The sequence below is a fragment of the Sander vitreus genome, chromosome 5, assembly GCF_031162955.1.
Source record: "Sander vitreus isolate 19-12246 chromosome 5, sanVit1, whole genome shotgun sequence".
Taxonomy (NCBI): Eukaryota; Metazoa; Chordata; class Actinopteri; order Perciformes; family Percidae; genus Sander; species Sander vitreus.
The window spans coordinates 25,241,351-25,252,072 of NC_135859.1; the positions used below are offsets into that span (position 1 = coordinate 25,241,351).

At 38.3% G+C, this 10,722-nt stretch overlaps 1 protein-coding gene and 1 pseudogene across 1 annotated transcript; one reads left to right on the plus strand and one right to left on the minus strand.

Annotated features, from left to right (window-relative positions):
* The first annotated feature begins 926 nt into the window (after positions 1 to 926).
* On the plus strand, positions 927 to 3,347 carry LOC144517747 (uncharacterized; annotated as a pseudogene).
* Positions 3,348 to 7,288: 3,941 nt separating this feature from the next.
* LOC144518496 (uncharacterized) lies at positions 7,289 to 10,130 on the minus strand. The gene is made up of 2 exons (XM_078251222.1): positions 9,881 to 10,130; positions 7,289 to 9,713 (listed from the first exon to the last, which is right to left on the minus strand). The coding sequence occupies exons 1-2, from the start codon at positions 10,050 to 10,052 to the stop codon at positions 8,695 to 8,697; spliced, it is 1,191 nt and encodes a 396-aa protein (XP_078107348.1). The 5' UTR covers positions 10,053 to 10,130; the 3' UTR covers positions 7,289 to 8,694.
* Between the last annotated feature and the right edge of the window lie 592 nt (positions 10,131 to 10,722).

Genomic DNA, 10,722 nt, shown 5'->3' on the forward strand with positions numbered 1-10,722 from the left:
TATTTTGTACTACATTTAACTAATGTCTTTTCGAGCTATTTCGCAGAATACCATAAACAAATATTACCAGGAGTGAAAGAACTTAAGGCAGATAATTAAAGTAGCACCCATTGATAAAAATACCTGCATTAAAAATGTAAACATGCCAAATACATCTATTGATCACCAGCGGGGAAATTTGGTTGTTGCAGCAGTACAACAGAAACAGCAGAAATAAATACAGATACGTATACAATAAATAATAAGAGGTGAGCCTACACAAAAATAGAACAGAATAAAAAAACAAACAGAAAATGTGCAGTATTTGGAGACAAAGTTAGCCTACATGATAAAGTGACACTGGTGTGATTAATAGCAGCAGAGTCTATTAGCAGTCTATGTAAACAGTGTACACCAGTGCTGCCTATTTATAAACCACAAATGATACTGAGGCAACTTGTAAAAACCCTGACGCTGGTGTTCTGTAAAAAGCCAGGTATAGATCCTGTACTGTACGGTAGGTGGCAGTATGCACTTAAGAGGTTGTATTGCAATCATAGACAGTAAAAGAACAATCCGACAAAAAATACAACGACGTAGAGAAGTAACATGGAAGTAGTTGCATACATCCATGCCTGACACCTGATGGCATGGATTTATTTTGAGTTAATTTAAGGAGGTTGGTCCATCAGCAAAACGTTAGGTAAAGTATATTAAGCAAAGATGTCTTCGGTTCAGTAGTCTTTGAATACCCCTGACATAATTTAACGAAGCAAGAGAGACGTACAACCGTCAGTAAAAGCGGAACGAAAGGCTAACTCACTTCCACTGCCAGGACTTATTAACGGTTTGACATCCAGCGGAAGAAAACAAAAGGCGCTACATCCATTGGTAGCCTATGCAGTGCACGCGTTGCATTAGCTGATTTAATTTATAATAAAGCAGCAATGTCTTTAGTTAAGTATCTGAGAGAGTTTGTCAACGAGCGACTAACTGCTGCTGCTGAAGAAATATTCGGAGTATTTGAGAAAACTATCGTTGAGTATGAGGAAGAGATCGACCGTCAGCGCAGACTGTTGGATGTCGTTTGGAAAACTGAAATAAAGTTACACAGGATAGGTGTGTAAAACGTATCTATTTTAATAACACTGTTTATATAACATTTGTTTAAATATACACTGGTGCTAATCACGTAATCCTATTCCTTCTGTTCTCTGTGCCTCCAGAGCTCCCACAGCAACATGTCTCTAAAGGTGCTGACACACCAAAAAGATGGCCGACCTTCGGCAGAAAAGGCAGTCGGACTGATCAGTCGGGTCCCCGAGGTCCAAAAAGTGCCTCAGAACACACCGAAGAGACGCCGACTTCAGCATACGCTCTGAGTCTCGACTGCCCTGTCTCCCGACTGAACATGTCGGGTCGGCCCAAATGAAGGCCGACGGCTCCTCCGACGAACGACGGCACAGGACACACCGAACAGACTCGAGTCACCGACCTCGGTGTGTCTCCTCTATTAGGAGGAGGAGGAGGAGGTTCCCCACTAACACAGAACGTTTAGGGAACGTTGGGGAACGTTAGTTTCTGGTTCCCTAAAGGTTAGTTCGAACCAGACCAAAAACTAACGTTTAGGGAACGTTCCCTCATGGTTATAACGTTCCCTAAACGTTAAGGGAACCAACCAACTGAAACGTTCTCCTGTGGTTGCACTGTACCTCCACACACTGTGGTTGTTTTTGGTTGTTTTTGGTTGTTCTGAGTGCGGTTTTGAAAATGTTTATTTATACCAGCTCCATTTAAGTTTTTGAAGTAGCATATAAAAGGTTTGCAGCCACTTGATTTAGATTCACTCAAAAATGATTGGTCTTATAAAATCTAAGTAAGATAAACAACATAGCAAGAGAATACATTTATTTTTAGGCTGATAACAATTTTGTTAAAAACAATACTTTTGTGCTTGATTTCGTTTTTTTAACTGTATTATGTAAAAATACTTAAAACAAGAATCTATCAATGGAACGATTTTCAAAACTAAGAAAATTCACTTCTTTCATTTCACATTTCACTTCTAACAAATGGCTCTTCTCTAAAGGTTACAACGGTAAGGGAACGTTCCCTAAAGGTTACAACAACAGGGGAACGTTCCCTAAAGGTTACAACAACAGGGGAACGTTCCCTAAAGGTTGCAACGTTAGGGGAACGTTCTCTAAAGGTTACAACGGTATGGGAACGTTCTCTAAAGGTTGCAACGTTAGGCGAACGTTCTAGGAACGTTCTGAGAACGGTCGATGTAACCAAAAACTAACGTTCCCTAAACGCCAGGAAAACTTTCCATGTAAACCAAAAACGAACGTTCCCAGAACGTTCTGGGAACCAAAAATTGTTACCTGGGTTCCCGCTGAGCAGCAGCTCTGTATTCAGGAGATGAACTCCAGTCTGGACCGAGAGGAGCCAGAGCCTCTACAGATTAAAGAGGAACAGGAGGAACTCTGCACCAGTCAGGAGGGAGAGCAACTTGAACTGAAGCAGGAAACTGATGCCTTTATGTTGACTTCTACTTATGAGGAAAGTGACCACAGTGAACCAGAACCAAACACTTACCACCAGTTCCTCTCTCACAACTAGTAGCTGAGAGCCAAGATCAGAAAGAAGGCAAGCATGGAGACTCTGGGTCGACAACAAATGCAGAGCCAGCACCAAAGAAAAGACGCCACAAAAGCAGAAGTCACAGTAACAATGTAAACAGACCTAACGTGTTAAAGATTCAACGTAATACTCAAACAGGAAGAACGTTTTTCCATTGTGACACTTGTGAGAAAGCTTTCAAGTGTAAGTCCAATTTGCATATACACCTGAGAACCCACACAGGTGAGAAGCCATATTCTTGCAACATCTGTGGGAAAAGATTCAATCAGACATCAACATTGAACACTCACATAAGAGTCCATACAGGTGAAAAGCTGTATACATTCACAACATGTGGAAAAGCTTTTAGAATTTGTGGTCACTTGTTAGAGCACATGAGAACCCACACAGGTGAGAAGCCTTATTCTTGCAAAACGTGTGGGAAAAATTTCAGACAAAGTAATGACTTGTTGATTCACATGAGAATCCACACAGGCCATACCTTTGCAAGACCTACGGGAAAAGATTTGTTGGGGGGGTCAGGACTGAAAAGCCACAAGAGAATCCACACAGGAAACGATATTCTTGCAAAACGTGGAAAAGGTTTCGAACGTAACAGTGGCTTGTTAGTCCACATTCGAAGAGCCCACACTGGTGAGAAGCCGTACCTTTGCAAGATCTGCGGAAACAGATACTTTGATGTGTGTCAGTTGGCAAGACACAGAAGATCACATACAGGCAAGTAGCCGTGTGTTTGCAAAATACATAGGAGACAATTCAGTTCTTGTGGCTGATATTCAAAACACAATAATTCCCTGAAGTGAGGCGCCACATAATTGCAGCACTTTAGGGAAAATGTTACTCAAAGCACGTCGTTGGAAAAAACACCTGAGGATCAACATACAAAGGCGAAACCATCGAGCTGAAACTCCCTTGGAGAAGTGTTTACTAACTGAAATAAATACACTTTTGCAATAGCTACATCTCTCTAACTGAATGGATACAATTCCCCATTGCGAGGAGGTTGTCACTACCTGATGTGAGTCGAGTGCAGATGTGAGTTGCGCATGCGTCACTTTGAGACAATGGCGATTTCACGCAGATCTGTTTTGCTGTTAGCCACAGAATAATGAGATAGGTACATTACATACATTACATTACATAGCAGTTATTTATTATTTAGCGTAAGGCATCACATTCACGGCATGATCCCTGATGTCAGTTCTAGATTAGAGGCTGAAGTAGCCTACAAGAACCTGCTAACGAGAGACTTCTGTAATGTCAATACAATAAAAATGGATCTACATAACGAAGTTTGTTCACTGCTGGCTACAAGTTAGCAATCAAACACAACAAAGGCTGTCACTTGAATGGCGTTTTGAGCTAACGTTAGCAATCAAACAATCATAGATAGCTAAACGTTTGCCGGCTCTGGATCCCTTGGCGTTATGCCGTAAGCCGTTTAAATCTGAGCATGCGCAACTCACATCTGCACTCGAATCACATCGGGTAGTGACAAGGTCACAATATGTTGAAGTAGTACATTTTCGACAATGCCATCAAGTTTTGTTGAACTAACCTCAATGTTTTACTCCTATTTCGGTTAGCAACAATATTTCTTTGAAATAATCATAAAATCCCAAACTTTGACAAATCTTTGTTGCACAGTGAGTGCATATAGTTCCTAAATGTTGGACCTATTAATTTGTCTTTTTTTTTTTTTTTTTATAATTTTATACACCACGTTATAAGAGTGGATTGTGAAGTATATGTTGAGGCTGAGAAATCCTCTCCCTAATGGTGTTGGGTCACTCATCCGGCCATCCTGTTGTCACCCTGCCAACTGGACTTGTTTCTCTTTTGTCTGCAACATGTCATATGACTTTATATATTATATTGTGTATTTTGGATTGCATCAACTGATTTTTTGTTGTTTGGGGCTTATGAGGTGACACAAACACAAATTGTAGAAGATAAACTACACGGTGCTAACAACAAACAGCCTAAATAATGAATACAATGATCAGTGCCTAAGGAACGGGGGCACAACATGCTATTTTCTGACCTCGTGTATGTATTCAACAATACAGCTGTGTAAGGTGATCATTTAAGAATACCACATTGATCCAAGTCTAAATCTCTACGCACTTTCTCTTTATAAATGCTGCAGATGGACTGTTTTTTTTATATAGCTTTGCAGTTTACCGACTGTCGGTCAAGTTACATTTTGGTTGGTGATAAAGTTTGGTGGTTTGATTAGTGGAGCTTACTTATATTGAACAAACATGTAAAGTATGCAGTGGAGCAATGCTACTATATTAACTCAAGTACTTTGTAACATTGATTGTCTTCAGATGAACAAGATTTCATGTAAATTATACAGGTAGGACATCTTAAACCACTTCAAATAAAAAAACATACGTTTTGAGGTATTTGATCACTTTCATTTTATGCTACATATCGTTTACTACATTTTACAGGCAAATATTTTAAGGTCACTACATTTAGCCCTGTGTACTGACTCAGAGGGGACTTGTGGTATAGGTAGATTGATTGATTGTCAGCGCAGACTGTTGGATATTGTTTGGAAACCTAAAATCAAATTACACAGGATAGGTGTGGAAAATGTAATTATTTTAATAATTACAAGAAGAGCCCACCCCTGGTGATAAGTTGTCACTTTGTATGATCTGCAGGAAAATGTACGTTTATGTATTATTTAACAGTAATATGTGACAACAAATTATGATTTTCTTGTTTATTTAGTAATTTATTTGGCTTCGCCAACATAAATAGTTCTGCAACTGGACTGTTGCCAGTCTCAGTTGGACTGGCACATCACTGGTGTAACAGTCAGTTCTTCAATAGGTGCATCTTTGAATGTAACTGTATGTTGAAGCAAAAGCTTTTTATTTTTTTATTTTTTATTTTTAGAATAATCAGTCTTCTATATCTCTGGAATCTTTGTTTCACAGTGAGTGCACAATAGTGGCTGTCATAGCTACTGATGATGTGATATGGATTACTGATTCTCTTGTGGGAAAGAGCATTTGCCAAAATGCAATAAATGTTTATTTTTCAAAAGACCAGCATCCTGTGTTTTTTGTCAGTGTGCAACAGTTCAAAACACTGACAGGCTGATCTAGATGCAGTTTGATGGACAGGTAACAAGACTACAAACTAAATAATGGTTAACTTGTAAGCGGTATTCAGTAATTTTTCAACAAATTTGAACCCAAAACATTAAAATATATAATGATGTGACACTGACAGGTTCCGTAACAATGTCTTCAGTTGAGTATTAGAGAGCTGGTCAACGAGTGACTTACTGCTGCTGCTGAAGAAATATTTGGAGTGCAAAAAAAAAATTGAGTATGAGGAGTGATTGATCGTCAGCGCAGACTGTTGGATATTGTTTGGAAACCTAAAATCAAGTTACACAGGATAGGCGTGGGACATTTTATTATTTTAATAATTACAATAACAGAACAGAGAAATTGGATTTATTTCTAATTTGCTGCCATGTCTACATTTTTTCTTTAAAATGACAGTAGTATCCTAGTCCTTTTTTCTTTAACATCACATTAGTATCCTATTCCTTTTTGTTCTGTAACAAGGGAATTTCCCCAGTGTGGGATTAATAACGCTATCTTATCTGAGCTCACACAGCAACATGTCTGGAGGAGGAGCTATGGAGGAAACCTACATACATTCAAGGTGTGTAGCCTATTCTTTCTATAAAATGTGTGTAAATCTGCTTGCTATCTTTTTTTTTGTAAAAATGGTTTTGCTTTCTTTTCAGAGTAAGGAGAAATGATAAATGTTCTGGTATTGCATAGCACATGCATTGGAGTCGAGGTGCAGCTATTCCACTTTTTTTACCTGGTTCACCTTTAACAGGAGATAGTTAAACACGGCATCTTATTAAGCTAATAAGCTCACTAGAAGTGTATCTAACTATAAATCGAGGAACCTCTGTATGTATTATTAACAGCTGTTTGTGTGTTCGTTGTCTTTCAAATATCTCAAAAACTATTCATCTGATCTGAGCTTCACACTTGGCTTCCTGGGTACCCAATGAACTTGCCATTTGTAATTTGGAACAGTTTGCACAGAGTTGTATATTGGATATTAATAAACTGTGAATAAAACTAAACAACCGCACAATAGAGGTTGAGAAAAAAAGAAGAAGAAAAACCTGTGCCACCTGTGTGCAGCTGCGGGGGCGGGGCTTCAAAGCTCTCCGTCAAGCACGTCTTCGCAGTGGGCTACAGGTGTTGTGCCAAAAAGTGATTATCCACCAAAAACTGAATATTAATGCATCATATTTTAATTGTGATATTTTGTGAGTAGAAAATATTTCTGAATCTGTAACGTTCTCTGTCAGGTAAATGTAGTAGTACAATGTTTTCCTCTGAAGTAGAACTAAATAGTAAGTCAGTAGTTTACAGTTGAGTTGCATTCTAAGTGCTTTGGGGTCCTTCTCTAAGTTATTTTGGGGTACAGTGGTTCAAACAGGCACCTTTTTGAACGGGCACTGCATGTAAAATCTTAATCAGCAAAACAACTATAGCTGTCAAGTAAATGTAGTGGCCTAAAAGTATAACTGCAGGTAAAATGTAGAAACTACAGTTTACTAAAGTAGAACTATATGTTACAAAAGTAAAGTAATAGAAGAACACCTAAAAACTGATTTTTATTTTATTTGAAAGGTAAAAAAATTTGTGTGGAATGTAAATGCAATCTTGGCCACCTGAGGACAATTAATGTACATAAATACAGAGTACATGTAGTTACATTAAACCACTGCATACATGTTTGTTCAATATGAGTAAGCTCCACTGATCAAACCAACTGTATCAAATCAAACTTTAACTTAACCTACAGTTTGTGAGCTGCAACATTAAAACACCTCTTGCATGTTATAACTTAACCCTCTGAAGAGAACTATTTTTTTTTACTATGACTACTTCTGCAGCTTTTATAAACAGGATTTGTTCATAGGTTTAGACTTCCGGATGAATCTGGTATTCTTACATCATCACCATACCAAGCTTTGTCGTTAGAATACATACATGAGGCACTGGTCATTGTATTCATTATTTAGGCTGATTCAATGACAACACTGTTTAGTATAATCTACTATTTGTGTTTGTGTCACTTCAAAAGCCCCAAACAACAAAAACCATATCAAGTTGATGCAATTACAAAATACATAAAAATATAAAAGTAAATCTGATGTTGCAGAAAAAAGAAAAGACTGGCAGAATGACCCAACACTAGTAGATGGTAGTATTTCTCAGCCTTAACATCAGAGTTCAACGTCAACTTATGTAACTGAGAAAGTGTGTAAAAATTGTAAAAAATAAAATACATTTAACAGGTCAAAAATGTAAAGGAATTATGCACCCACTATGCAACAATGCAATTGTTTCACAAATATCAGAATCAGAATACTTTATTGATCCCCTCAGGGAAATTGTTCAAATATAATAAATAAAATAATAAATAAATACTGTTGCTAACAGACATATGAGTGATACAGTAACATGAAGGGGAAAAGCAGGCTAATTTAACAAAACGTGACACTGTTGATGATGCACCACCTCATTACAATAAGATATGGTGACCTCTTCTTTATAACAAATGCTTTATATACAATAACAGAAATCTTGCTATTACAAAAGTGTATTCATTTACAGTAAGTGGATGAATGCTCGTCCTTAGGGGTTGATGGTTTGTCCTGTTTATGGATTGTTGTGTCGGGTAGGAGATTTGAGAAAAACCTTTCAAGTGCTGCATTCATGTGGTCACTCACTTGTGTCGGTACAAATAGAAAACTACTACTTATTCAAACACTCCAAATACTATTATCCCACAGGTGTTGCCTTCATGGCTCCTCGTCTACATGGACTGTTATATGGGCCTTCAATGGTGATTTCAAACTAAATCTTTTCCCACACGCCTTGCGCACAAGTGCTGCATTCATGTGGTTCCTCATTTGGGTTCAGAAAGAAGGCAATTTGTCTATACGCTCTTTCATGCCTTTCCAATTCAAACATTGCTTAGAATATTTTCCTACAGGTGTTGCTGTTATGGCTTCTCACCCGTATGGGTTACTATATGTCTCTTCAATTGTGATGTCCAACTGAATCTTTCCCCACACATTTTGCAAGAATATGGTTTCTCACCGGTATGGACTCTTAAATGAGAGTTCAATAGTTTCGTCCGACTGAATCTTTTCCCACATGTGTTGCATGAATACGGCTTCTCACCTGTATGGACTATTAAGTGAGTGTTCAACGTTGATGTCCGACTGAATCGTTTCCCACAGGTGTTGCACGGATAGGGCTTCTCACCTGTATGGATTCTTTTATGAGTATTCAATATTGATATGTGACCGAATCTTTTCCCACACGTGTTGCATGAATATGCCTTCTCACCAGTATGGATTCTTTTATGAGTGTTCAATGTTGATGTCTGACTAAATCTTTTGCCACACACATTGCAAGAATATGGCTTCTCACCTGTATGAATTCTCACATGAGAGTTCAAGGATGATGCCCGGATAAATGTTTTCCCACAGGTGTTGCATGAATAGGGCTTCTTGTCTGTGTGTATCATCCGGTGTCTTTGAAAATCTGACTTATATTTAAAAGCTTTCCCACATGTGTCACATTTGAAAGCCCTTGTACTTGTGTGAGTGTTACAGTGAATCGTTGACAAGTTACAGGTGTTTACATTGTTACTGTGTTCTGCGCTTATAGTTGATCCAGAGTCTCCATGCTCACCCCCTTTCTGATCTTGGCTCTCAGCTACATGAGAGGTGTGAGAGAGGAGCTGGTGGTCAGTGTTTGGTTCTGGTTCACTGTGGTCACTTTCCTCATAAGTAGGAGTCAACATAAAGGCATCAGTCTCCTGCTTCAGTTCAAGCTGCTCTCCCTCCTGACTGGTGCAGAGTTCCTCCTGTTCCTCTTTAATCTGTAGAGGCTCTGGCTCCTCTCGGTCCAGACTGGAGTTCATCTCCTGAATACAGAGCTGCTGCTCAGCGGGAACCTCCTCCTCCTCCTCCTCCTCCTCCTCCTCCTTAGAGACATGTTGCTGTGGGAGGTCTGGAGGCACAGAGAACAGAAGGAATAGGATAACACTGAGATGATGAACAATCTGAGGAAAAAATAGTAACGTTATATAGTATAATAATATAAGTATAAACCATAGGATCCGATATGAGTTACATATTTCATTTAGTTTTTTGTAAGATCATTAATGTTTTACACACCTATCCTGTGTAACTTTATTTCAGGTTTCCAAACGACATCCAACAGTCTCCGCTGACGGTCGATCTCTTCCTCATACTCAACGACAGTTTTTTCGAAAACTCCGAATATTTCTTCAGCAGCAGCAGTTAGTCGCTCGATGACAAACTCTCTCAAATACTCAACTGAAGACATTTTTGCTTATTATAAATGATGAATCACTAGCCCATTGACATATATAAAAGCCCTGCTAGCGCTTGTGTACTTCCGCTGAATGTCACACTGTTAAGTTCCGACAACGCAAGTGAGCTAACGTTAGCCTTTCGTTCCGTGTTCACTTTGGGTTGCTCATCTCTCTTGCATAATTTCACCGATTAACCCATTTACTACTACATTTAACTGACGTCTTTTCGGAACAATAACTTAAAAAAAACAACAAAAAAAAACATATTAGCCTTGGTGGTAGAAGTTAACAAAGGTAAGTAAAGTAGCAATAACAGTATACAAATACCCACATCCAAAATGTTTGTGAACAAACATACCAAATTACTATCAGAAAATGTAATTTAAAATATGAAATGGAAAGTACTTGCCTAAATCACGTACTGATGGGTAGTAACAAGGCATCATAAACTAACTACAAATTTTGTTTTAATTTTTTACATTTTAATCAACAAAGTAACTGTTAGCTGTCATGTCAAGTTAATGTAGTGGCCTGACCCTGTACCCTAATCACAGGAATTTCTTGTAATTTACAATTTTCTACTGTATTTTTACTGCAACCATAGCCAATACATTCCTGTAATTTACAGCAGGTATACTACATTAAAATACTGTCATTTTACATAAACTGTAATCTTAGGGA

Excerpts from the sequence above, each read along its gene's own strand:
- LOC144518496 (XM_078251222.1), bottom strand. The coding sequence starts at position 10,052 with ATGTCTTCAGTTGAGTATTTGAGAGAGTTTGTCATCGAGCGACTAACT. Across the intron at positions 9,714-9,880 it reads AATAAAGTTACACAGGATAG|ACCTCCCACAGCAACATGTC; the intron begins GTGTGTAAAACA and ends CTGTGCCTCCAG.